General features: G+C 46.6%; 1 protein-coding gene and 1 pseudogene across 2 annotated transcripts in view; one reads left to right on the plus strand and one right to left on the minus strand.

Annotated features, from left to right (window-relative positions):
• GNB5 (G protein subunit beta 5) overlaps nt 1–27,482 on the minus strand; it is a 60,844-nt gene that overhangs the window by 26,843 nt on the left and 6,519 nt on the right. Inside the window, exons 2-3 of the mRNA XM_017886112.1 lie at nt 6,700–6,836; nt 2,293–2,334 (exon numbers count right to left, since the gene is read on the minus strand). Coding sequence (XP_017741601.1) covers nt 2,293–2,334; nt 6,700–6,836 — 179 coding nt within the window. The remainder of the gene's footprint in view (nt 1–2,292; nt 2,335–6,699; nt 6,837–27,482) is intronic.
• On the plus strand, nt 17,076–18,798 carry LOC108538178 (60 kDa heat shock protein, mitochondrial pseudogene; annotated as a pseudogene). Its single transcript, XR_001888011.1, has one exon. The product of XR_001888011.1 is annotated as a 60 kDa heat shock protein, mitochondrial pseudogene (transcript).

Here is a 27,482-nt window from a genome sequence, read left to right on the forward strand (position 1 = left end):
TTTTGAGATGGAGTCTCACTCTGTTGCCAGTCTGGAGTGCAGTGGCACAATCTCAGCTCACTCCAACATCCGCCTCCCAGGTTTAAGCGATTCTCCTGTTTCAGCCTCCTGAGTAGCTGGGATTACAGGCATGTGCCATCACGCCTGGCTAATTTTTGTAGTTTTAGTAGAGATGGGGTTTGACCATGTTGGCCAGGCTGGTCTCGAACTCCTGACCTCAAGTGATCTGCTCATCTTGGCCTCCCAAAGTGCTGGGATTACAGGTGTGAGCCCCCGTGCCTGGCCACAAAAATCTTAATGTTTAAATTTTAGAAAATAAAATCACCAGATGCCTACTGAATTACATTATAGTTTCAAAAGGAAGTGGTAGAGGGTAAAGATGGGCTCAAGACTTATGAGGGGACTCTCATAATCAACTTTATGTCACATATTCGAAAAGTTAAAAAGCTCAACTAACAAAAGCAAACAAAACAAAACAAAACAAAAAAACCCTTCATGTTTTACTTCCTTCTTAATGTCATACTCCCTTTGTTCTTCTGCCTATCAGGGCCCCTTTGCTTTGAAAGGTATGCCCAAATCTCCTTTCAGATACATACGTTTCCTTGTTTACTCTGATCTCCATTTTCAAAATACACTCTGGAATGACTTTTTATAGATGTATTTTCAGTTTGTTTACTTGTGAGTCTGCAAGAGCCTGTGTCCACTGTGGGACCTAAACCATCCCAGGGAAGGTATGAATGGGTGCGGGGAGGGGACGGCAATCTTTGGTTGTGCCCACAGATAATGAGAACTGGTAAAATGGAAATATTAAGAACTAAACGCCACAGTCCCTGGCTTCTGGCTTCACAGAGGAGAATAAGAACCACCGTGGGCACAAGCGGCTGGCCTGCACGCGGTCGCACATCTTGGTGGTGGTGAAACCAGGACCAGGGTCCACGTCTCCCATGGGAATAAGACCTCAGGCTCAGATGTATTGGAAATATGGCTCTGTTGTTTGCATATCTGCGTGCAGGAGGACAGGGGTGACTCAGCCAGCCAGCAGCCAGGGACGGGCGCGCTTAGTTCTTCATGCTTCCAATGTACGCTCAAGTGCTGGCCTTCTTCTCTGTTATATGTGTTTCCGTGGGGAAACACAGGCCCCAATACTGCCTGCCCAAATACTATTATCAATAGCAGTCTTGTAAGCTTTCAGAGGCCAAGAATAATCTACTGCTCACCAGAGAACGAGCTGAGGTAGCCACTGTCAGCACAGGGTATCCCAGGCCCCCTTCCTCACAAGTAATGGCTGTATTCCCTGCCACGGGCCACAAGAGGCACCCTCGGCTCCCTAGAAATCAGTCTGTGCTCTAAGCCATGATAGGTGTAAACAGAAGCAACTACACTCCTGCACAGTCCAGAAGATGCTGAGGAGTTCTGGGAGAGACGGAGGCTTCCAAGGAGCTAGGCACTGTATAGCAAAGCCCTGCGCAAATTGTTAAGCTGTCATTTGTATTCCCCAGGGGACTGCCCATTAGGGACTCGACTCTACAAAACGGTTCTGGCCCCTCACTTGACCAGGTCATGTCACCAGCTGCTTCCCACGACAGTGACTAAACACATTCGACAATGCGGAATATGGCTGCTGTTCACTATGAGACAGAGACAGGTCCCATGTTTTTCACAGCATAAAGGAAGGCTTTCTAAATAAATATAGGAATTCTTATTTAATACACAATACTCTTTATTGTAAATGCCAATGCAATGCAGGTGTGCCAGCATACCCGCACATAGGTTTTGGTCTTCAACATTCATTAAGAGCTAAAATTTAAATCTAAGTTGAGCTGTGCATGCCCAGACCAGACTTGCAAGGGGATCAGACTGCATGACAGGGTAGCTCTGCCCAATCCCACTGCAGCCTCGTCTTCCCCACCCTCCATGTGTTCATTCCCACAGGGCTATGGAGTCTGGTCAAACAGAGGGGAGGGAATGGAGGATTTTGGTGCCTCTTATCACTCAGAAGACAAATAGTACATGCAGTTGCACATGTGGACACAAGTTTTCCATGCTCTGCCCATTTCTGTGTTGGTACTGGCAGCCCCTATAGTGGCTCTAATAGTCCTCTCGGGGTGAGAGGGGAATAAATGCTGCAATGGGCTGGCTGAGCTGTTCAAACACGGATGGGCCATCCCTAGAGAAAACTGCTTGCAGGGACACATGGAGAAAAATCAGGACAGGGCCGGGCAGCTGGACCAGAGCACCTTTAAGTAGGCTGGGGTTCTGAAGTGCCTAATGTGGCTGGGAACAACGCCTTACCTTGTTCGTGGTGAAGGAATCCCACACGATCACCTTCCCATCCTGGAGGGAGAAGAGTAAACAGTTCAGAGGTTGTCAAGTTCTTACATATTACCGCTGAGAATTCCTCATAAAAGCTGTGTGCAGCAGGGCAGTGTGAAGTGGAAAGCCGGAATGAGGATCTGGATAATCAAGACTCCCTAATCTTCCATGAAAAAAAGCGGAGTGAGTGTGGGAGGGGCTGGATGTCCCAGTGGAGCTGAAGGATTTCAACCTTACATTCCTTGGAAAGATACAACAGGAAACAACACACAGACACTTCTTTCATACCATTTACAAACCATGCACAAACTGTTGGTACACTATCATCACCTGCCATACGCTAAATGTCAACAGATTATACAGAGGAAAGATAAACCTGACATTACCTTTAGGGACCTGACAGGTAAATAATAAATCTTTTTCTCCCACAACATCTCCACTACTTAGTCCTTTCTCCCATTTGCTTTGGAGCCCATGGTCCCTGCAGCACCATCCAGGAACCCCTCTCCCCATTCCCTGTCCATTTCTCCGCCAGGGACAGCTGCGGAGGGGGCTGAATGGGCCTGAGATCAGTCTAATTCCTCCAGGGGCTCACAGATGTCACAGCTCCAGCTCTGACATTTCGCACCTACGCTGAGATATGCGCCATTGTGGTGGGAACCCCTGTGGGCAGCTGTTCAGTAAGCAAACAGCACTCCCTGCCAGGGTGAACGCAGAGCTGGCCCTGCCACAGAGAATGCTGCCACTTTCACTATAACCCAGCTGCAGCCTCCTGTGGGTGTGGGTTGTGACTATAGCATCATCTATTTGGTTTTTTGTTTTGTTTTTTGTTTTTTTGTTTGTTTGTTTTTTTTGAGGTGGAGTCTCACTCTATCGCCCGGGCTGGAGTGCAGTGGCCAGATCTCAGCTCACTGCAAGCTCCGCCCCCCGGATTCACGCCATTCTCCCGCCTCAGCCTCCGGAGTAGCTGGGACTACAGGCGCCCGCCACCTCGCCCGGCTAGTTTTTTGTATTTTTTTAGTAGAGACGGGGTTTCACCATGTTAGCCAGGATGGTCTCGATCTCCTGACCTCGTGATCCACCCGTCTCGGCCTCCCAAAGTGCTGGGATTACAGGCTTGAGCCACCGCGCCCAGCCCAGCATCATCTATTTGTAATGAAAACCCATTAGAGGTAAATCCATGTGAGCCCTGGTCCCTGCAAAGCAGTCCTCTGCCCAGACCGTGGCATGCAGGTTGCTGGGCAGACAGTGGAAGGAGATTGGATCCTCAGGGATGGGAAATCTACAGCCTCTATGGCAGGCTTGATTTTTTAATAACTCAAGCCATTTGGGGCCAAATTTTGGTGAACGAGGTGGCAGAGATATGGATGGAAAACATCACTTAAGGGCAGACGCAAGATTGGATCTGCAGTGACACAGCTGCTTGCTTTGCATGATCTGATGGAAGATTTCTGTGTTAATGCCATGCATGGCAGATGGACCCTGAAGCAAGGTCAAAGTTGGTGGTTTGGGGCCTTCTGAGATTCCAAAGCACATTGGTTCTTCTGGTCTTAATTTCTGCCTAAATGGCCACACACAATGTGTGGGGTGGATTCGGCAAGCCTGTAGCACAGAAACTGGAGTGGGGCCACACGCCTGTATCGTGGGGTCCTCCGCACCTGGAGCCCCTAATGGCTGGGGACTGGTTCCATGCACTGCCCACATCAGCGACCACGTTAGGGGCTTCTTCCACCTCACTGCCTGCCTGTCCCCCCATGTGTGCTCTGGAGCCCTGTGTGTGCCACCCACTGTGTGCTCTGGGGTCTCATTAAACTAAGTGTGGTCTCCTCGGTGAGCACAGATTTATGTGCAGGGGCCTACGTACCAAGACAGAAAATATGCTTCTACCCTCAAGCCTTAATCCCACGTGGCTGGGGTGATTACTCTCCTGCATCTAAGCAGGAAGGCTGTTGATGAGTCCAAGTCTGTTCCAGAGGCTTCCTGCTTTCCAGCCTCCTCCCCACACCCACATCCAGGATGGAACAGAGCAGGATGGACAGGGTGTGCCCAGCCCTGCTGAAGGTCCTCCCTTCCAACAGCAGCATGTGAGTGACAGAAAACCTAACACAAAGCCTACCTTGTCTGGATTTAAGAAGTCGAAAGGCTAGAGAGCAACATGGATATCCTGATAAGCATCTTGTAAGAATAAGCTCTTGAAAAAGACTAGAAAGAAGTGCTCTAAAATAATAATAACGGGCAGGGCAAGGTGGCTCATATCTATAATCCTAGTGCTTTGGGAGGCTGAGGCAGGAGGATCACTCGAGCCTAGGAGGTCAAGGCTGAAGTAAGCTGCACTCCAGCCTGGGTAATAGAGTGAGACCCCATCTCAAGAAAAGAAAAAAGCAAAAGAAAAAATAATAATAATGGTTGTGACAGGATGGTGGGAGTAAAAGGTTTTTATTTGTTTTATTTTCCAGTGTTTCTTTAATATAGTAAAATACATAAGTGATAAATTTATTTTGATCTTAAAAAAAAGCAAGTGCAATGTGACATACTAGATTTGTAGGTAATCCAGGAGAGTAATAACATGTGTCTTATCAAATGCAAAACTGACACAGACGTTACAGGCTGTGGATTCTCTAGAGTATATCCAGTTTTACAAGGGTTACAAAAAAAAGCAAACCAATCTGCTTTTGGAAAAACTGAGCACAAGGCAGGGTTGGGGGAAAACTATGCTGATCATAAAAACATGATTTATAGAATAAATATGATTTTGAGAAAAAAATCAACACTCTCACTCTGTTGCCTAGGCTGGAGAGCAATGGCATGATCTCAGCTCACTGCAACCTCCGCCTCCTGGGTTCAAGTGATTCTCCTGCCTCAGCCTCCCGAGTAGCTGGGATTACAGGCTCCCGCCACCATGCCCTGCTAATTTTTGTATTTTTTAGTAGAGATGGGGTTTCACCATGTTGGCCAGGTTAGTCTTAAACTCCTGACCTCAGGTGATCCATCCGCCTCTGCCTCCCAAAGTGCTGGGATTACAGGTGTGAGCCACCACGCCCAGCCGAATATCTCTTTTTTTATTGAGACTGGGTCTCACTGTGTTGCCCAGGCTGGAGTGCAGTGGCATAATCTCAGCTCACTGCAGCCTTGACCTCCTACACCCAAACGATACTCCCACCTCAGCCTCCCAAGTAGCTGGCACTACAGGCACACACCACCATGCCCAGCTAATTTTTTATTTCTATTTTTGTATTTTTGTAAAGACGAGGTCTCACCATGTTGCCCAGGTTGGTCTTGAACTCTTGGATTCAAGTGATCCTCCCGCCTCGGCCTCCCAAAGTGCTGGGATTACAGGCATGAGCCACCATAACCAGCCTATAGAATATCTCATGTGACTTCAGTTTATAGCTTTATGTTCAATACATGTTACATAAAAATAGACATCAAAAGTACTAAGCTGCGGGAGCCACACTCCAAGTGAGAGTTGGGAGTCCAAATCATTCCAGCTTCCTGGTAGTCACACTTTTCTATAGTCTCTTTCCTCTTTATATCAGGGTTGTTTTGTGTGACCAACAGAATACAACAGAAGCAATGTCACCTCTGAGGCCAGGTCATGAAATATGGAATGGCCCTGCCTCTGCCCCTTCTTGTGGATCACTTGCTCTGGGAGAGGCCAGCTACCATGTTGTGAGCAGGTCCAATGGTGAGGAACTGAGGCCTCTAGCGAAGAGCCATGTGAACAAGGCACCCTGGAAGTGAGTCTCCACCTTAGTCCAGCTGTTGGCAACTACAGCCCCGACCAACATCTTCACACAACCTCACAAACCACCTGAGCCCGAACCACCCAGTGGAGCCACTCCCGGACGCCTGATTCTCAGAAACCATGCGAGATTATAAAGCTACTAATTTGGGGTAATTTTTTGGAGTGATAGATAACTAATAAATAATATATAAAATAAACTATGTAAATGATATGATTTTTAAAATTGTATTTTACAAGATATGTATCTTAACATTGTTCTTTATGACATAAGAATTGCTAAACTCCTTAAATTGAAAGAAAGTCATTGATAGAATCTAATGCCCTCAATTTGGGGGAAAAAAAAAAGAAGCTATTTAAAAAATGGTTTCATTTACAAATAAGACTTTGAAACTATTTTCAATGGCTCATCATACTGGTTAAACTACATCTACACTGTTTCAACTATTACCAACTTCAAATCTACCCAAATTAGTGAAGTTCTACAGTATGCAAGAGAGTTCTTTATGCTAAATCACATCCTTTGGAGAATGAGCAAAGTCTTACAAAGATCAGAAAAGGGCTTTTGGAAAGGGACAGCTCTCCTCCCCCTTAGCTATAAAATCCAAAACCCGCTCACCCGTTATGCAGCAGGTGTGACATACCTGTGACGAGCTCACAATCCTCCTCTTATCTTTGCACCAGTCCATGCACAGGACTTTGTTCCCATGGCCTTTGAGGGTCCTTCTGGTCTTCATGACAAACTGCCCCAGGGCCTCTACCCGCTCCGCCACCTGGTGCACTGGAAGGACAAGGCCATAGTCAGTCCCCTTGCTAAGGACCAGGTTCTGGGCTTTGGGCTGGCACAGCACAGAAACAGGCTCCGCACAGGGAGGCAGTGCCATGGGTTTCCTTCACAAGAAGCCACAGCTTGATTCTCTGATTCTTTACCATTACATCCTAGCAGTACTCCTTCTTTTAAGATCAGTAGAGGGTAGAGATGACACTGCCATTCTCTCTTTGTGTTTAAGACCCTATATTTTTCAAAGCACTTTTATCTATGCATGTTGAGGGATTAACAACAAGACCACCTCATATTCATAAAGCACTACATAAAATTCTTCCCTTTAAGGGCCACAGCTCCGAGAGGAGGGCAGGACAGGCAGCAGAGTGAGACTGCTATGCCCATTTAGCAGGTGGGGAAACAGACTCACAGAGGTTATCTGGCTAAGACAAGTTCATACGACCACCAGCGAACCAGGGTGGGGCTTCTGGTTCTCCTGCCTACCACTCTCACATCACAAGGAAAACTGACTTTACAAAACTGTTCCATCAGGACTATAAGGTACACCCTGCGGCTCTACCCCTGGCTGTGTCTAGCTGACCCTCTGTGTGCCTAGCACCAGCCTGGACCGTGGCAGGTACCTCACACACATGGCGCAGGAAAGAATGAACCAGCGAACTGCCAAGCAAGCTGTCTGCAAACTGCATACCTGTGAGTATACTGAAAAACTTACCGTCCACAGAAATCAATGCAATGTCCTAAAAGTCTGAACACACGATCCACTCATAGCACCACTTATACCAGAAAGGAGAACCAAAAGTCAATCTCTCAGGGCTGGGACAACAGCTTCTTTTCTGAGGCCAAGGGCGAGCTTTCTAGGGGCTTGTAGAGAAGCTGAGACTCATGAGTCTGAGAGGGACAAGTTCGTAGGAAATGGCTGGAAAGTCACAAAGACCAGCTGGTCCAGACCCTTCATCATGCAGGGGAGGACGCCCAGGTCTGCAGGGATCCTGCGGCCACTCCCCACTTCCCTCTCTTGTTGGTGGTATATGAGAAGGAGAAGCCAGGGCTCTGAACTCTCCATCTACATCTCCTTCTTTGAAACCTCTCAGCTGGCCTTTCTCCAGGCAGGTGAGGAGGGTAGAGGGCATTTTCAGGGGGGAACAGCCTAGGCAAACAGACAGAGGAACAGGGTGGGAAGAGGCAAGGTAGCTGCCCCTCATGTCTTCCCAGGGAGCTGCTGAGGCTTGACGGGGCTGTGGCCCATTTCCCTTCAACTGGCAGCCTGCACCGAGAGGGGCTGACTCTGTGGTCTGAGTTCTATGACAGCAGCATCCCTTCCTGGGAAATCCTTCCTCCCATTCTTCCCTCCCCAAAATGCTTCAGTGTATATGTCCTAAAAACAAAGAACTCTCTTAAATAACCGAAGCATAAAGATCAAAATTAGAAAATTAATGCTGAAACAATACTAATCTACAGACTTAGTAGACTAGTCTGTATCTAGATACTGCCTATTATCCAAATAATAACCTTCACAGCAAAAGGAAATCCATGGTCAGAGATTGAATTCAGTTGTCATGTTTATTGAGGCCCCAGTTATTTGGTTCCTTCTTGTAATGTGGTCTGTGCTTCCTTGAGATTAGTTTGGGTAAAACACGTTTGGCAGGGACACAGAGATGGGGTGCTGAGCTAATGTCACTGCCTCCCGCCTGGGCATAGGAGTCCCACTGCCGGTGGGGTCACCGGGGATCATCTGGTTAAGGGGGCACTTGCCAGGTCTCTCCACTGGAGAGTTACCATTTCACCTTTTGTAATGAAAAGTGTCTTGTTAGGGAGGTACTCTGAGACTATAAAAACGTCGTGTTACCCCTCAAACCTCAATGGCCTTAATTTAATACCGCTAATGATTCTGGTCTGAACGAGTGATCGTGACGATGGCTGGCAAGTGGTGATCTTTCTCAGTCCACCCTTCCCTCTGCATTCATTAGTTGGCTTTCTAAGGAGGAGCTTTGCCTCCTCCCTGGTTATTTATTTATTCATTGATTTATATTAGTAGAGACTCATGGGTTCTCACTTTATTCAAGAGGTTGTAATCCATTACTAATACCATTGACCTTGATCTTCAAATTGTCCCAGGTGATGGGGAGCCCCATCAAGCAGGTTCCCGTGACCTTCTGACATGTCCCCCTCATACTCTGAGCACTTCTCATTCCAAGCTTCCATTGTTCCTTCCCTGTCCTTGCCCTAAAATCAGCTGCTTCTCCAAGAAGTTTTAGTTCCTTTTAGTTGCCTCATTTCTTTGTGATAAAAGAGCAAAGTTGCACATGGGCTAAAAGTCTTTGTGAAAATCCAAACTGTAAAAATACTTGCTAAACTAGGCCAGGCGCAGTGGCTCACATCTGTAATCCCAGCACTTTGGGAGGCCAAGGTAGGTGGATTGCTTGAGCTCAGGAGTCTGAGATCAGCCTGCGCAACATGGTGAAACCCTGTCTCTACCAAAAATACAAAAACTTGGCTGGGTGTGGTTGCACATGTCTGTCATCTCAGCTACTTGGGAGGCCGAGGTGGGAGAATTGCCTGAGCCCGGGGGCAGAGGTCACAGTGGGCAGAGGTCGTAGTGAGCCAAGATTGCGCCATGCACTCCAGCCTGGGTGACAGAGCCAGACCTTGTCTAAACAAACAAACAAACAAAAAACCCAAAAATCTTGCTAAACTCTAAAGTGCTACATGAATGTTCAATTATTATGTCATTGTTTCTGCTAAAACATTGCATTATTTACTGCCACAAAACAGCATATTCGTCTTTTATAGATATGTTCTTTACAAAATACATCAAATGAAGTTTAAAAACAGATTGAATTTTCCAAATTCTTATAGTTATAGAACTTTTTTTTTTTTTGAGACGGAGTCTTGCTCTGTCACCCAGGCTGGAGTGCAGTGGCATGATCTCGGCTCACTGCAACCTCTACCTTCCGGTTCAAGCGATTCTCCTGCCTCAGCCTACTGAGTAGTTGGATTATAGGCACGTACCGCCATGCCCAGCTAATTTTTGTATTTTTAGTAGAGACGGGTTTCACCATGTTAGCCAGGATGGTCTCAATCATCTGACCTCGTGATCCACCCACCTTGGCCTCCCAAAGTGCTGGGATTACAGGAGTGATCCACCGCACCCGGCCATATAGGTCTTTTATATAAGGCTCTATCGGCCCAGAGTTGTGAGCATATTTTATTTAGTATTTTACTTTGAAATTTTACATCAACATTATTGCTGCTTCCCCCAATTCAGCACTAGGACAGCCATAACTTTTTGATAATTTCCCTTTTAATAAAAAAGATGATTCACCCAACCAAAATAGAGCCCTCCTTACATAACGTGAATTTGAATAGATCCCAACTATTAATTATTTTTTCTCACTACATTTTTTTTCTTCCCACATGTAGATCACTGCCAACCCACTCCATCCTGTTTCTATCTGCCAAATTTTGCATCCACGGAATCAAAAACAATTTTTTAAATTAAATATTAGGAAGTTTAAAAAAAAAAGTCCTAGAAATGAGCTGAATATGTGCTGGGTATTACTTGTGCGAACTTGGTTCAGGGAAGATGTGGTTTCTCCTTTGCCTTCTGGAGGATCATTCCTCCAGGATTTAATTTTTGTTTTTAATGTTGAATATAACCAGTTGGTTTCTATAATAAGAATTTGCTAGAATATAATGGCAACCTGTTAAGAAATTCCACTAGCTCCAGGAAGACAGGAGTGCTGTCTTTTTTGATCTTCAGAGGCAAAACTGGAGCAAAGCAGTTAAAAATCCAGGCTCTGGATCTGGGGGCCTGGGTCAAAGCCTGGCCCTGCCACACACCAGCTGCACAACCTTGAGCAAATACTTTCTCGCCACCTCTCTTCCCCTGTGGGGTTGTGGGGACAACTATTCAAGCCTGGCACAAAGGGAACACTTGATAAGGGTTGGCTATGACATTCTCCAGCTTGGCCTACAGTGAGTACCCAGTAATATTTACTGAAGGAATAAATGAAATGCTTAGTGTTTATTCAATTTCAATCAACGGCAGCAATCCTAAGCAGCAGTTTTTGGTGGACCAACAAAACAATCAAGCCTCTTTCCCTTCTTTTTCTGTACCTCTCCCTATCCCTAATCCATCATCCCTACTTCAGCTGTCAAGCAACTCACCACTTTAACAGGGCACGCTCACTAGCACTGGGAGTGGGAGGCACACACATGGTTTCAGACCTATTTTCTGATCCAAGGAGCTCACCAGCCTTTTGTTTTTAAAAAAAGTTCCTTTTTTTCTTTTCCCCCTCCTGGCCCTCTCCTGTTCCCTGAGCTACTTGGATTTGGTCGTTACCACACACAAACCCTTATGCCATTTAGATACAGCTCAAACTCTTTCCTAGTTCATTCCAGTTCAGTCTGTGCCAGCCCCTGGAACCACCCAGGTATATGAGAGTCAGTCCCTGCCCTCACTGGAGTTCAGAGTCAAGGGAAGAGATGGAGCCATAACGATGATTTCCACACAATGTGGGACTTGCTAAGCAAGATGTGTGGACACAGGAAGCTTCTGTCCCAGAGGATGGGGCACTGCACTGGGCCTTTTGGGGTGGCATCTGAGCGCAGGTGAAAGGATAAAAAGGTGAGTCAGATGAGAGGAGGTCCTAGGTGGGTACACTAAGCTGAGGAAATGGCAAAAGCAAAGGCCCAACAATAACACTGATGTAAAATTTTTTATATCAGTATTTTTTAGGGGTGGAATAAATAACTTGATTGCAGAGATAGGGGTAGGTGCGGGCAAGTAATGGCGCTGTACCCTCATGACAGAGCTCATTTATCCCACAGTGACAGCAGCCTGCTGTCATCAGAGGACTGGCGTGGTCGGATCTGCCTTGTCATGACTATCTGTGGCTGCAGCGCTGGAGGACAGCGTTGGCGGAGACAACACTGGAGGAGGGAAACCGGGGAAGAGACTCCTCTTCTTTGGCAGGCCCCTCTGCAGTGGACACACCTTCTGCTGCACCGCCCTTCTCCGTGGTCCCTCCAAGGTCAGACTGGAACAGCCCAGAAACTGCTCCCCGTACCTGGATGTTCTCCTTCCCATGTCCAGGGAGAGGATGCCTGCCTCTGTGGCCTCCAGGCTTGGTTGGGTCCCATGAAGCTTGAGAGGCTGAATATTCTGGATGCCAGTCCAGACCGAGGAATCAGAATCCAAGTCATGGGAGGAACTCAAGAGGAAGTGTAGGCCAGTGAATGTTTGCTGCTTGAATGATGGTTCCAGAATCTCTACTATGTGCCAAGAACTGTGCCAAGTGCTTGGGTACAGAAAAGAGTAACCAGTCTCTGCTCTTACTGAGCTCACAGTCTGGAGGGGGCAGACCTAGGTCAGCACCCAGGTAACAACTACAGTGCAGTGTGATGGTGGCTGACAGAGGCTGTCACCCAGGGTCAGGGAGCCAGAGGGGAACAGGGCTGACTCTGCTGGCAGGCGTGGTCATTAGAGGGGATGTCACTGAAGCCTAGTTTGGAGGATGCATAGGAGTTGGGGTGGAAAAGGATAGGTGGGAAATTAGCTTCTTTTTTTTTTTCTTTGTGCGGGGGGTGGGGGGGATGGAGTCTCGCTCTGTTGCCCAGGCTGAAGTGCAATGGAGTGATCTTGGCTCACTGCAACCTCTGCCTCCTGGGTTCAAACAATTCTCCTGTCTCAGCCTCCCGAGTAGCTGGGATTCCAGGCCCATGCCACCACATCTGGCTAATTTTTGAATTTTTAGCAGAGATGCGGTTTCACCATGTTGGCCAGGCTGGTCTCAAACTCCTGACCTCAGGAGATCCACCTGCCTCTGCCTCCCAAAGTGTTGGGATTACAGGCATGAGCCACTGAGCCTGGCTGGGAAATTAGCTTCTTAATGTCTACATTTGTTGCTGTTTTTTAGGAAAACGGCAGACAATGACCCAATTCATGGGAGTGTTCTGAGGTTCAAGTGAGAAGGCAAATTAAAGTGCCTAACAGGCAGCTGGCAGGCCAGGAGTGGCAAATCTAGAGTTGGTGTACTAGGAACTGAGAACTAGAAGACTGGAAACAACATGACCGGGAGAAAAAGGGGGCTTTTGAAATGGCAGCTCATAAAAACTAGAGATCATGTTTAGAATAGCAGAGAATGGGTGAGTGAAAAGAGGCGTTGTGAATGGAGAGATGGTTTTGTCTTGATTGCCTTTTATAGAATTATGGAAGTAAATGTATATTCATTGAAAATAATCAGAAAATAAAAATATATGGTAACTTAGAATTCTGCTTAGCCCGACCATTCTTATCATTTGGTGTGTACCCTTCCAGCCTTTCCTCCACATATGTGCACACACATATATATGTGTGTAAGCAGAAAACATGCCACATAAAATTTGGAGGACTACAGGCATGGGATTATAGGCGTGAGCCACCACACCCAGCCTATCTATCATTTTTAATGACTGCATAACACTCCACTGTATACACATACTATAATCTCTGACTTTCCTGCTGGCGGACACTTACTTTGACCCAGGGCTACCATGATACCCTTGTACTGTATTATCTCCTTAAATAAATTCCAAATCATTGAATTGCTGAGTCAAAGGGAAAGCTTTTTTTTTTTTTTTTTTTTTTTTTGAGGCGGAGTCTCGCTCTGTCGCCCGGACTGGAGTGCAGTGGCCAGATCTCAGCTCACTGCAAGCTCCGCCTCCCGGGTTTACACCATTCTCCTGCCTCAGCCTCCCGAGTAGCTGGGACTACAGGCGCCCGCCACCTCGCCCGGCTAGGTTTGTATTTTTAGTAGAGACGGGGTTTCACCGTGTTAGCCAGGATGGTCTCGATCTCCTGACCTCGTGATCCGCCCGTCTCGGCCTCCCAAAGTGCTGGGATTACAGGCTTGAGCCACCGCGCCCGGCCGGGAAAGCATATTTTTTAAGGCTTTTGATGTATGTTACCAATATCCACCACTGATTGTGTGTCTCCTGGGTGACAGTCGCTGGGCTGAGTGCTTTACACAACAGCCTGAGGACAAACGCTTTATCTCCATCTCCACAGATGAGGAGCCTGGAGCTCAGAGAGGCTAAGGACCTCACACACATATACTTGGATCCCTAAGAACATTTACATATCTTCAATAATGGGCGAACCTGTGGGCAGGTGGTTCTCATTATCTAGAAAATCGAGGAGTAGGTGAGGCATTGACAATGGTTTCTTAGTCCAGGAGACATCCTAACTTTGGATCCTCCATGCCTCTGTTTTTTTTTTTTTTTTTTTTTTTTTTTTGAGACAGAGTCTCACTCTGTTGCCCAGGGCTGGAGTGCAGTGGTGTGATCTTGGCTCAGGGCAACCTCCACCTCCCAGGTTCAAGAAATTTTCATGTCTCAGCCTCTCAAGCAGCTGGGATTATAGGCATGCGCCATCACGCCTGGCTAACTTTTGTATTTTTTTTTTTTGGAGAGGTGGGGTTTCACCATGTTGCCCAGGTTGGTCTCAAACTCCTGGCCTCAAGTGATCCACCCGCCTCGGCCTCCCAAAGGGCTGGGATTACAGGTGTGAGCCATCGTGCCTGGCCATACCTCTTTGATGTAGCCAGATCAATGGGCTGCAGAGCTAGAGAGCCTAGATCAGGAGTGAAGAAACCTGTCTGGGTCTTGGCTTGGCCACCACTTGGCTGGAAGAATCATGGAAAGCGAGACACAGAAGAGACCTGAATGACTCAACAAGCAAGGACAGAGCACCTTTCACAGGCTGGTCCTGTGCTGTGCGCCAGGCAGAACCTGATGGATGGCTCCCAACTGAATGGAACTTGGAGTTGGGTAACTATGTGGAGCGGTAGTCTTCAAGCTCCCATTTTACTTATACGAGTCTCCCCCAACTGCCTCTGCTTTGGCTCATAGACAAAATATTACCAGAAGTCCATTATGGAAAACAGATGAAGGTAGAACTGAGCTGGTGAACAGTGGAGGGAGGGTGACTGCCAGACACAAAGGCATGTCTACCCCTAAGTTCCAAATATCACTCTACCGCTGGAGTCCAAACAGCAAGCCTGAAGGCCAGTGAGCTACACCAAGCCCCCTCGCTTCTCAGAAAATGAAAACAGGGCCTGAGGGAAGAGCACAGTTAACAAATAAAAGGTGAACACATGTCTCCTCTGGGCCTGGACCCTGCTCTGTAAAATGAGGGTATTAGAGTGTATCTCACAGGGCCTTGGAAATATGATATAATTCTGGCCAAATCTTAACTTTTCATCAAGATGTGGCTTACTCTCAACTTTCAGGAAATAGTTTTGTTATTTATTTTATAATCTGTGCATACATGAACTGAAAGCAAAAGATATGGTGTGCAGCTCAATACACAAGAATTCAAACCACATAAATTTATAAAGCGAAAATTCACAACAGGGTCCTTCTCATTACATCATAAGGCAATGGGGGAAAAAAAAAGGAACCAAAGCATGAACAAGCTCTAAAATGTCCCTGAAAATGAATACTCTGAAACTGATTGTAAAGAAAACAAGTGAGATGTCTTAAATAGGAAGACAAAACTATTCAAAAAATGATCTGGAATCACTTTCAAATTTGCACTAATATATACAGTCTTTTCATGGCACCTTTTGGTAGATTAAAGGAATCAAGGAAAAAAAAATTAATGCTAATTTAAAAAAACTCCTGTAGTCTGATTCTGTGCCAAAGTAGAATGGGATAGGATGGATACAAAACCCTCAAATAGGCTGATCCGAGTGTAATGGTGTTTACTACTAATTAATTACAACCAGTTACAGATTTCTTTGTTCCTTCTCCACTCCCACTGCTTCACTTGACTAGCCTTAAAAAACAAAACCAGGCCGGGCGCGGTGGCTCAAGCTTGTAATCCCAGCACTCTGGGAGGCCGACACGGGCGGATCACGAGGTCAGGAGATTGAGACCATCCTGGCTAACCCAGTGAAACTCCGTCTCTACTAAAAAAATACAAAAAACTAGCCGGGCGAGGTGGTAGGCGCCTGTAGTCCCAGCTAACTCGGGAGGCTGGGGCAGGAAGAATGGCGTAAACCCAGGGAGGGCGGGCTTGCAGAGTTGAGATCCCGGCCCATTGCACTGTACCTGGGCCACAGAGCGAGACTCTGTCTCAAAAAAAAAAAAAAAAAAAAAAAAAAAAAAAAAAAAAAAAAAAAAAAAAAAAAAAAAAAAAAAAAAAAAAAAAAGAAAAAAAAAAAAAAAAAAAAAAAATAAAAAAACCACAAGGCGGGCCAAGATGGCTGATTAGAAGCAGCTGCGAACCGCAGCGCTCCTGGAGAGTGGAATGGCGAGTGAATTCTACACCTTCAACTGAGGTATCCAGGTTCTTGAACTGGGACTGACTAGCTAGTCGGGGCAACTCACGGAGAATGAGGAAAAACAGGGTGGGGCGATGGCCACATGTTCTCACTTGTAAACAACCACATGTTCTCACTTATAAGTGGGAGCTGAACAATGAGAACACATGTGCACATCGGGGGAACAACACATACTGGGGCCTGTCGGGGGCATAGCAGGAGGGACAGCATCAGGAAGAATAGCTAATGGATGCTGGGCTTAATACTTAGGTGATGGGCTGATCTGTGCAGCAAACCACATGACACATGTTTACCTATGTAACAAAACTTCATATCCTGCACATGTACCCTGGAACTTAAAAGCTGAAGAAAGAAAAAACAAACAAACAAAAAACCCCTCTCAAACACCTGTATGGAAGGAAAACATTTACAGTCACATTTATCTCACTTGTATTTGTCAGAGATTTGTGAATTGCCTTAAAAAAATTCATGAGGCTGAGCGCAGTGGCTCATGCCTGTAATCCCAGCACTTTGAGAGGCTAAGGCAAGCAGATCACCTGAGGTCAGGAGTTTCAGACCAGCCTGGCCAACATGGTTAATATATATATATATATATATAAAAATTAGCCAGCCTTGGTGGTATGCGCCTATAATCCCAGCTACTCCGGAGGCTGAGGCAAGAGATCACGCTACTGGACTCCAGCTTAGGCAATAAAGTGAGACTCTATCTCCAAAAAAAATTAATGAGCCACAAAAAATTCTACCCTGAATTCCCTAATGAAAAGTTTGGAGACACGCGGTGCCGCAGGGCAGGGGGAGAGGCACAGGGAGGGGACACGGGCTCATTGCTGTGTGTGCCCTGCACTCTGTCCCTCACTCGCCGCAGATGACCTGTCTCACCGCGTGCACACCCTGCCACCGCCCCGCAGAAATGCTTTGGTTACCCACAGTCCTTCGCCAGATGAGACCGATGTCCAGGGTACCGGCTCCTCATCTCACTCGGGCTTATGCCAAAGACGTAAAATTTGGTGCAGATGCCCAAGCCTTAATGCTTAAGGTGTAGACCTTTTAGCCGATGCTGTGGCCATTACAATGGGGCCAAAGGGAAGAATAGTGATTACTGAGCAGAGCTGGGGAAGTTCCAAAGTAACAAAAGATGGTGTGACTGTTGCAAAGTCAATTGACTTAAAGGATAAACATAAAAACATTGGAGGTAAACTTGTTCAAGATGTCGCCAATAACAAAAATGAAGAGGCTGGGGATGGCACTACCACTGCTACTGTACTGGCACGCTCTATGGCCAAGGAAGGCTTCGAGAAGATTAGCAAAGGTGCTAATCCAGTGGAAATCACGAGAGGTGTGATGTTAGCTGTTGATGCTGTACTTGCTGAACTTAAAAGCAGTCTAAACCTGTGACCACCCCTGAAGAAATTGCACAAGTTGCTATGATTTCTGCAAACGGAGACAAAGAAATTGGCAATATCATCTCTGATGCAATGAAAAAGGTTGGAAGAAAGGGTGTCATCACAGTAAAGGATGGAAAAACACTGAATGATGAATTAGAAATTATTGAAGGCATGAATTTTGATTGAGGCTATATTTCTCCATACTTTATTATTAATATATCAAAAGGTCAGAAATGTGAATTCCAGGATGCCTATGTTCTGTTGAGTGAAAAGAAAATTTCTAATGTTCAGTCCATCGTACCTGCTCTTGAAATTGCCGAAGATCATTGTAAGCCTTTGGTCATAATTGCTGAAGACGTTGATGGAGAAGCTCTAAGTATACTCATCTTGAATAGGCTAAAGGTTGGTCTTCAGGTTGTGGCAGTCAAGGCTCCAGGGTTTGGTGACTATAGAAAGAACCAGCTCAAAGATATGGCTATTGCTACTGGTGGTGCAGTGTTTGGAGAAGACGGGTTGACTCTAAATCTTGAAGACGTTCAGCCTCATGACTTAGGAAAAGTTGGAGAGGTCATTGTGACCAAAGACGATGCCACGCTCTTAAAAGGAAAAGGTGACAAGGCTCAAATTGAAAAATGTATTCAAGAAATCATTGAGCAGTTAGATGTCACAACTAGTGAATATGAAAAGGAAAAACTGAATGAACGGCTGGCAAAACTTTCAGATAGAGTAGCTGTGCTGAAGGTTGGTGGGACAAGTGATGTTGAAGTGAATGAAAAGAAAGACAGAGTTACAGATGCCCTTAATGCTACAAGAGCTGCTGTTGAAGAAGGCGTTGTTTTGGGAGGGGGTTGTGCCCTGCTTCGATGCATTCCAGCCTTGGACTCATTGACTCCAGCTAATGAAGATCAAAAAATTGGTATAGAAATTGTTAAAGGAACACTCAAAATTCCCGCAATGACCATTGCTAAGAATGCAGGTGTTGAAGGATCTTTGATAGTTGAGAAAATTATGCAAAGTTCCTCAGAAGTTGGTTATGATGCTATGGTTGGAGATTTTGTGAATATGGTGGAAAAATGAATTATTGACCCAACAAAGGTTGTGAAAACTGCTTTATCGGATGCTGCTGGTATGGCCTCTCTGTTAGCTACAGCAGAAGTTGTAGACACAGAAATTCCTAAAGAAGAGAAGGACCCTGGAGTGGGTGCAACAGGTGGAATGGGAGGTGGTATGGGAGGTGGCATGTTCTAACTCCTAGACTAGTGCTTTACCTTTATTAATGAACTGTGTGACAGGAAGCCCAAGGCAGTGTTCCTCACCAATAACTTCAGAGAAGTCAGTTGGAGAAACTGAAGAAAAAGGCTGGCTGAAAATCACTATAATCGTCAGTTACTGGTTTCAGTTGACAAAATATATAATGGTTTACTGCTGTCATTGTCTATGCCTACAGATCATTTATTTTGCATTTTTTAATAAAAAACATTTGTACATTCCTGATACTGGGTACGAGAGCCATGTGCCAATGTACTGCTTTCAACTTAAATCACTGAGGCATTTTTACTACTATTCTGTTAAAATCAGAATTTTAGTGCTTGCCACCACCAGATGAGGAGCAGCCTTTCTGTGGAGAGTGAGAATAATTGTGTACAAAGTAGAGAAATATCCAACTATGTGACAACCTTTCTGTAATAAAAAAATTGTTTAAAGTTAAATAAAAGGTTTGGAGAATTAAGTTAGGGACCATCTTTTTTTTTTTGAGATGGAGTCTCGCTCTGTCGCCCAGGCTGGAGTGCAGTGGCCGGATCTCGGCTCACTGCAAGCTCCGCCTCCCGGGTTCACGCCATTCTCCTGCCTCAGCCTTCCGAGTAGCTGGGACTACAGGCGCCCGCCACCTTGCCTGGCTAGTTTTTTGTATTTTTTAGTTGAGACGGGGTTTCACCGTGTTAGCCAGGATGGTCTCGATCTCCTGACCTCGTGATCTGCCCGTCTCGGCCTCCCAAAGTGCTGGGATTACAGGCTTGAGCCATCGCGCCCGGCTGGGACCATCTTTAAGATGGAATACTATATGGTTCCATATAAGAATTTTTAATGATGACATTAAAAGAAATGTAAATGACATGGGGAGCTACTCAGTCCATTTTGCTGAATGTTAAAACTGGGCTCAAATCCTCTATCTAGTACAGTCCCTAGTAAGCTTAGAAATATATACACAAACATGGAAACATAAGCTATGAAGTACATCAAAATATTAAAAATGGCTTCCTCTAGGTATTGAGATTATGAATGACTTGTTTTCTTTATATTTCTAGATTTTTCCACAGTGAGCATTTGTTTATTGGGAAAGTACTCTAAACACCCTTGCATTAGCCAGCTCGAGTATAATGGTGAATGCAGAGAAAGGAAGGGGAAAGGAAATGAAGGCAGGTTAGCTTTCTGTTGCCTCTGACGGCTGCAGGAGGCATGTGGCCGAGCAACAGGGAAGAGGATGACTGTAGAGAAACCGACTTCTGTAAGCTTCAGTATACAGATCACATGTTCTTAGAATATGAAAAAAGTCAAGGAGTATGTCTGTTCCAGGCTAATCTAGAAAGTTAGTTTTCCTAGATTTTCCCCTAAGCCATAAATCAGAATAGTTCAAGGCTCTAAGCCATAAAGCATTCAAGAATAAAACTTTTCAAAAAAATTACATTTAGAATAGATAGAAAAGTTAATGGTATCAGATAATACATCCTGTGTATCAAATTTAGTCTAGGTTTGTACTCAGAGAAACGACATAAACTTGCTTTGTTCCTTTACAATATTAGAATCTGCCTCAAGGAGCTGGGAATTGGGGTGAAGCTGCCACACAGCCCCAGGAGGCTGCTGTGCCTGTTGGCTGAAACGAACACCATGTCCTTCCTGTTTTGTCTGCTTTGAGCCTTTCAGATTACTCCTCAGTTTAATTTCAAGTTAAAGACTCTTTAGAGCTGAAATGTTTTCCCCTTTCTCTTTTTATTTTTTGAGACAGGATCTTATTCTGTCACATGGGCTTGAGTGCAGTGGTGCAATCATAGCTCATTGCAGTCTCAACCTCCTGGGCTCAAGTGATCCTCCCACCTCAGCCTCCCGAGTAGCTGGGACCACAGGTGCACACCATCATGCCTGGCTAATTTTTAATTGTTTTTTGAGAGTTGAGGTCTCGCTATGTTGCCCAGGCTGGTCTCCAACTCCTGGGCTCAAGTGATCCTTCCGTTTCAGCCTTCCAAAGTGAGCCACCACGCCCGGCCTCCTTTTATTCTTGATCTTGACTCCCATTCTAGTACTCATTTTTCCCTTATTTAAAAAGCAGTAAAAGTGCTGGGTGCAGTGGCTCATGCCTGTAATCCCTGCACTTTGGAAGGCAGAGGCAGGTGGATTGCTTGAGCCCAGGAGATCAAGACCAGCCTGGGCAACATGGAGAAACCTCGTCTCTACAAAAAAATGCAAAAATTAGTCAGATGTGGTGGCACACACCTGTAGTCCCAGCCACTTGAGAGGCTGAGGTGGCCAGGAGTTTGAGGTGGCAGTGAGCCATGATCGGGTCACTGTACTCCAGCCTGGGTGACAGAGTGAGAACCTGGCTCAAAAAAACAAAATAAAACAAAACAAAAACAAAACAAAACAAAAAACCCAGTAAATGCATAGATGGGTATAAAATGAAAAGCACCTTCACTTTCCAAACCCCTCTCTAGAGATAACAAGTTCCCTGTGTATCCTTCCAGACATTTACTGCATATACAAGCACCCCCTGTTTATTAAGATCATGTTATATATACCGTTTGGCACACTGCTTTTTATTTTCTTTCACTTAATAAAAAAATTGACGCCTTTTCATACACGGATTTACTTTTCTTTCTTTTCAATGCCAATCTCTTTTTTTTTTTCATTTGATAAATATTTACTTAGCCTAGCTCACTGTTGTAGGAGAGTGATCCACAGTAATTAATACAAATAAAGTACCTGCTGCCAAGGTGCTTACATTCTAATAAGGGAGACATAAAATCAACCAATCATCAATCAGTCAACAAAGAATAAATGAATGAAAGTAATTTTAGAGAGTGATGAAGTGAACAATGAAAGGGAGCTGAAATTGTAGGAAGTTGGGACAGACATGGCCATTTTAGATTAAGGAATCTCCATGTTGCCCAGGCTGGTCTTGATCTTCTGGGCTCAAGCAATCCACCTGCCTCTGCCTCCCAAAGTTCTGGGATTACAGGCATGAGCCACCGTGCCCAGCACATTTACTGCTTTTTATAATAAGGGAAGGTGCCTCTGAGGAGGTGGAATATGAACCGAGACAGAATATATGAAATAAGCTATGCAAAGAAGTGGGAGGACATTCCAGAAGAGAGTATACAACATGTCTGAAGGCTGAAGGCAAGAACAAGCTTGATGGTCTGAAGCTCACCAAGATGGCCAGTGTGACTGGCAATAGCGAGCAAGGCATAGACTGATCCAAGGTGAAATAGAAGAGGTAGATGGAACTAGGTCAGTTAGGGAGACTGTTGGCAAATCTCAACTTTCTAAGAGAAGGTCTAGCATGGTGAGGAGGACAGCTGTCCTGGGAGCCTGAACCTTCTCTACTCCCTTTTCAACACTAGAGTAGCTGCAAAATCTTAGGGAAATCGCTTCACCCCTCCCTGGATCTCAGCTGCTTTTTCATCTATAAGGGACAGGGCTGTTGGGAAGAGAAGGAAATGGTTTGTGCTGGAAGACTGAAGCTGAAGCAGGGGAACCCTCCTGATCTAAGAGCTGTGTGATAGGCTAAACAATGGCTCCCAAAGGTGTCCACATCCTAATCCCCAGAACCAGTGACAATGCTATCTTATGGCAAAAGGGACTTCATAGATGTGATTAAGGATCTTGAGATGGGGAGATGATCCTGGATTATCCAGGTGGGCCCAACATAATCACACGGATCCTAGTAAGACGGAGCAGGTGGGTTAGAGTCAGAGAGAGAGGTGACCACAGAAGCAGTGCTATGAGTCATGTGAGCTTTGGGCCGAGAACATGGGCAGCCCCTAGAAGCTGGAAAAAGCAAGAAATGGATTCTCCCCTAAAGCCTCCCGAAGGACCTGCCCACCCATTTTCGTCACTGATTACAGGCCTCCAGCGCTGTAAGAAAACAAATGTATGTTATTGCAAGCCACTGAGTTTGTGGAAATTTGTACAGCAGCATGTGCTGTAACCACATGATTCTAAAATGCCTTGGAATCAAGCGAGGGAGTACTCGCCTCTGGTAGAGGATAAGCAGAAAGTGACAAAGAGAAAGCTCTGGGAGAAGCAGGAAGCTCTGCGGGAGGAAGGGGAAAACGGGGCTTGGGACTGTGGAGTTTGATGTGAGCTGGCTTCCCATCAGAGGACCCATATAAGCTATTAATACTTCCTACATTTAATGTTGGCCACGGGTCTGGCTTGGGGATGAGGGCCAAAGGGATGGAAGTGAAGAACTCAGGGTCTAAAAGAGGAAACCTTCCTTTTTCCCTCAAAGTTTATGCTATACATTTTATTGTGTGGACCTTAAGGCAAGAATTTGGGCAAGTCCAAGCTAATAGGAGGTAACAACTATCCTGGTTTGCCTAGGACTGCAGGGTCTCCTGGGGTGTAGGACTTTCCATTTTAAAACCTAGGGTCTGGCTGGGTACGGTGGCTCACGCCTGTAATCCCAGAACTTTGGGAGGCCGAGGTGGGTGGATCACCTGAAGTCAGGAGCTCGAGACCAGCTTGGCCAACACAGCAAAACTTCATCTCTCCTAAAAATACAAAAATTAGCTGGGCGTGATGTGTGTGCCTGTAATCGCAGCTACCGGGGGGCTGAGGCAGGAGAACTGCTTGAAACTGGAAGACGGAGGTTGCAATGAGCCGAGATCGTGCAAATGCACTCCAGCCTGGGTAACAGAGCAAGACTCCGTCTCAAAAACAAACAAATGAACACACACACACACACACCCCTAGGGTCCCAGGCAAACTGGGATGAGTTGGTTACTCCAGCTGATAGTCTAAAGGGGTCTCCCTGACCAGGGCAGAGGTTACTGGGTCACCTATACAATAACACTAAAATGCAAAAATGTACAGGCATCTAACACATGTTGCTCTGGGGAATAAACCATGCACCTCTGGTGTCAGCCGCATACCCTAATTTGGTACTATAAAACTCTGTGTCTGGCCACACATTCCCAATTCACAGCAAACCATCCTTGGATTCCAAAATGGGAAATCCTGCTGAGGTCATCATGAAACAGGGGCTGGGAATCTCAGCTAGGCAAGAAACAAGGCCTGTGTGTGTCAGAAACAAATCTGTCAGGCCAGGTGCAGTGGCTCTCGCCTGTAATCCCAGCACTTTGGGAGGCTGAGGTGGGCAGATCACCTGAGGTCAGGAGTTTGAGAAGAGCCTGGCCAACATGGTGAAACCTGGTCTCCACTAAAAATACAAAAATTAGCCAGGCATGGTGGCACGCACCTGTAGTCCCAGCTACTCAGGAGGCTGAGCCAGGAGAATGGCTTAAACCTGGGAGGTGGAAGTTACAGTGAGCTGAGATTGTGCCACCGCACTCCAGCCTGGGTGACAGAGTGAGACTCCATCTCAAAAAATAAATAAATAAATTAATTAATTAATTAAAAAAATTAAAAAGGCCAGGCGTGGTGGCTCATGCCTATAATCCCAGCACTTTGGGAGGCCAAGGTGGGCAGATCACAAGGTTGGGAGTTGGAGACCAGCCTAACACGGTGAAACCCCGTCTCTACTAAAAATACAAAAATTAGCCGGTTGTGGTGGCAAGCGCCTGTAATTGCAGCTACCCAGGAGGCTGAGGCAGAATTGCTTGAACCCAGGAGGCAGAGGTTGCAGTGAGCCGAGATCGTGCCACTGCACCCCAGCCTAGGCGACAGGGCGAGACTCCATCTCAAAACAAAACAAAACAAAACAAAAAAACCAGATCTGTCCACTAAGGGGCTGCCAGTCACTGTAAGAGATACAGGAAAGTGCAGGCTGCCAGCCCCTGCTCTGGCGAGTGAACAGACTCAGTGTATGGTCCTCCCCAGCTTCACCAGACCCTTCCCACCTTCCCCCAGGCTCTCAGCCACTTGCTCAGCGCGGAGCCCTGAAAAGAAATTCCCAAACTGAATCCCAGCCCAACCACTAACCAGCTACATGACCCTCAACAAATCATTTGACTTTGCTAAGCCTGCTTGTTCATCCCACAGATGGTGATGATACCACTTTCCTTCACACAGGGAAAAATGACAGCACAGTTGTTTGACACCTGTCAGGGCTCCAGCTTATACTTTCACAAGTAAAACTCATCAGCATCCTTTCCTCCCTTTCCCACCTGAGTGCCAAGGGATGAACACACTGAGGAAGGAGCTGGGCGAGTCTGGGCTGGGGTAAGGTAAAAGCGGCTGCAGGGTCAACTATGGGACCAAGAGAAGCTCAGAAATCATCTCTCGCTCTTCCACCTTCAGCTGTAACTTCCATTAGGAGCTGGAAAGTGGCACCCAAGGCAGGCTCTCTGATAAGAGGGAAAGAGATATTTGTCAAGAATTCTCACCCCAGGTCACTTAGCTCTCACACTTTATTTCCCTCCCTCAAGCTGTCTTGTTCTGTCACAAAACATGACAGGCAGAGTGAGCCCAGTAAAGCAATCAGATCCATCCTCTCTCTAGAAACCCTCCAAGGGCTTCCCGACTCACTGGGAATAAGAGCCCAAATCTTCACTGTGCCCACAGGGTCCTGCATGAGCTCCCAGCATAACCTGCAGCTGGATTCTGCCCTGCACACTCCCCTCCAGACACACCTGCCTCCTCGTTCTTCCTCAGATACATCAGATATGCCAAACACAGCCCCTCCCAGGGCCTCTGCCTAGCTCCTCCTTTTGCTTGAAGCTTGCTCTCCAGATGGTAGTCCTGGTGCTGGTTCTCTTCCTTCGGGTCCGGATTCAAAGGCCCTTCTCAATGAGGCTTCCCTGGGCTACCTTCTCTAAAGCTTCTGCTCCCCCACACCTCATTTTCCGCTGTCTGCTTTAGTTATTTTCTCCCTAACGCATGTCATCTAGCGTGTCACCTAGTGTGTCACTCCCGCACTGGAATGGAAGCTCTGCCAGGGAGGGATGCTGGTCTGACTTGTTCACCTCAGTATCCCCCAGGGCTGAGAACAGTGCCTGACATACAATGGGCTGGCAGAATGTGTTGAATGAGTGACAGGCTTGGGTGTGTGTACATGTCAACAGAGGGGTACAGACAGGAATAACCACTAGGTCAAGCTGACTGAAGGCTGGAGATGATAGGATCTCACGCTTGGTGGTGGGAGGGGACTGACAAAGCCATGACAGGGACAGGTTTGAGGTCACTGCATGTGGAGGTGGGTTTGGAAGTGTGACATGGAGGGATCAGTTTAGAGCTTCCATTTTCTGTGGAGAAGGAGTCCCGGTGGAAGGGGAGGAGTCAGAGACCCATGCCGCATAGAGAGAGTCTAAAATTTTCACTGTGAAGAGCTGACCAGAGAAACTCCAGCCAGCTCTGAGAGCCTCGGTGAACTAGTGACTGTGGGACTGAGAGTGGTCTCAGTGAGCCTCCTGTGTGCCGCTTCTACAGCAGCATCTGATGTTCAGCTGCAGGCACGAGAGAGAGGGGACAGTAGATTCATCCAGGCTGAGGTTCTGCCAGGCAGCTCCCATGAAGAGACAGAAGGACAAGGAAATTTGGATTGCTTGGCAAGACGGTTGCTGAAATGGTGGCTAAAGTCTCAACACTGGATACTGAAGGAAGAGAAGAAAGGAAGGGGCTGAGAGACTGGAAGAGAGGAGAGGAGAACTAGGATCCTGGAGGAAGGAGATCTCCCCAGGGAGAGAGTATGCTTGGAGGTGGAGGCAGTGATTGGAGATGTGGGAAGAGGAGCAGTCCTGAGTGCTGACAAGAACCCAGGCATGTGTGCGGCAGGGGTTGTGAAGGTGAGGGGGCCGCATGTCATCTCACAGGATGGGGCAGGGCTTAGGGGCAAGAAGAAGACTCAAGCCACAGTCCGAAGAAATGCCAAAGTCCTTAAGAAGTGAGAGAACCTGGCTAGGCACACAGTGGCTCATGCCTATAATCCCAGCACTTTAGGAGGACAAGGTGGTAGGATCATTTGAGGTCAGGAGTTCAAGACCCGCCTGGGCAACATAGTGAGATCCTGTCTCTACGACGAATTTTGAAACAAAAGTAGCCAGGTGTAGGAGTACGTACCTGTAGTCCCAGTTACCTGGGAGGCTGAGGCAGGAGGACTGCTTGAGCCCAGGAGGTTGAAGCTGCACTGAGCTATAACTCCACTCCACTCCAGCCTGGGTGACAGAGTGAGACCCTGTCTCTCTCTCTCTTTTTGTCTTTTTTTTGAGATGAGTCTCACTTCACCAGGCTGGAGTGCAGTGGCAAGATCTCAGCTCACTGCAACCTCTAAGCTTGAACCTGGTTCAAGCTATTCTCCTGCCTCAGCCTCCCAAGTAGCTGAGATTACAGGCACCTGCTACCGCGCCCAATTAATTTTTGTTAGAGACGGGGTTTCACCGCATTGGCCAGGATGGTCTCGATCTCCTGACCTCATGATCCACCTGCCTTGGCCTCCCTAAGTGCTGGGATTACAGGTCTGAGCCACCCTGCCTGGCTGAGACCCTGTCTCTTAAAAAAAAAAAAACCAGATGAATAAAGAAAAGAATGGCTGAGCACGGTGGCTCACACCTATAATCCCAGTACTTTTGGAGGCTCAGGCGGGCATATCACTTGAGGTCAGGAGTTCGAGACCAGCCTGGCCAACATGGTGAAGCTTACTAAAAATACAAAAATTACCTGGGTGTGGTGGCACATGCCTATAGTCCCAGCTACTTGGGAGGCTGAGGCAGGAGAATCGCTTGAACCCGGGAGGTGGAGGTGCAGTGAGCCAAGACCGC

The sequence above is a fragment of the Rhinopithecus bieti genome, unplaced genomic scaffold, assembly GCF_001698545.2.
Source record: "Rhinopithecus bieti isolate Rb0 unplaced genomic scaffold, ASM169854v2 scaffold_14454, whole genome shotgun sequence".
Lineage (NCBI taxonomy): Eukaryota > Metazoa > Chordata > Mammalia > Primates > Cercopithecidae > Rhinopithecus > Rhinopithecus bieti.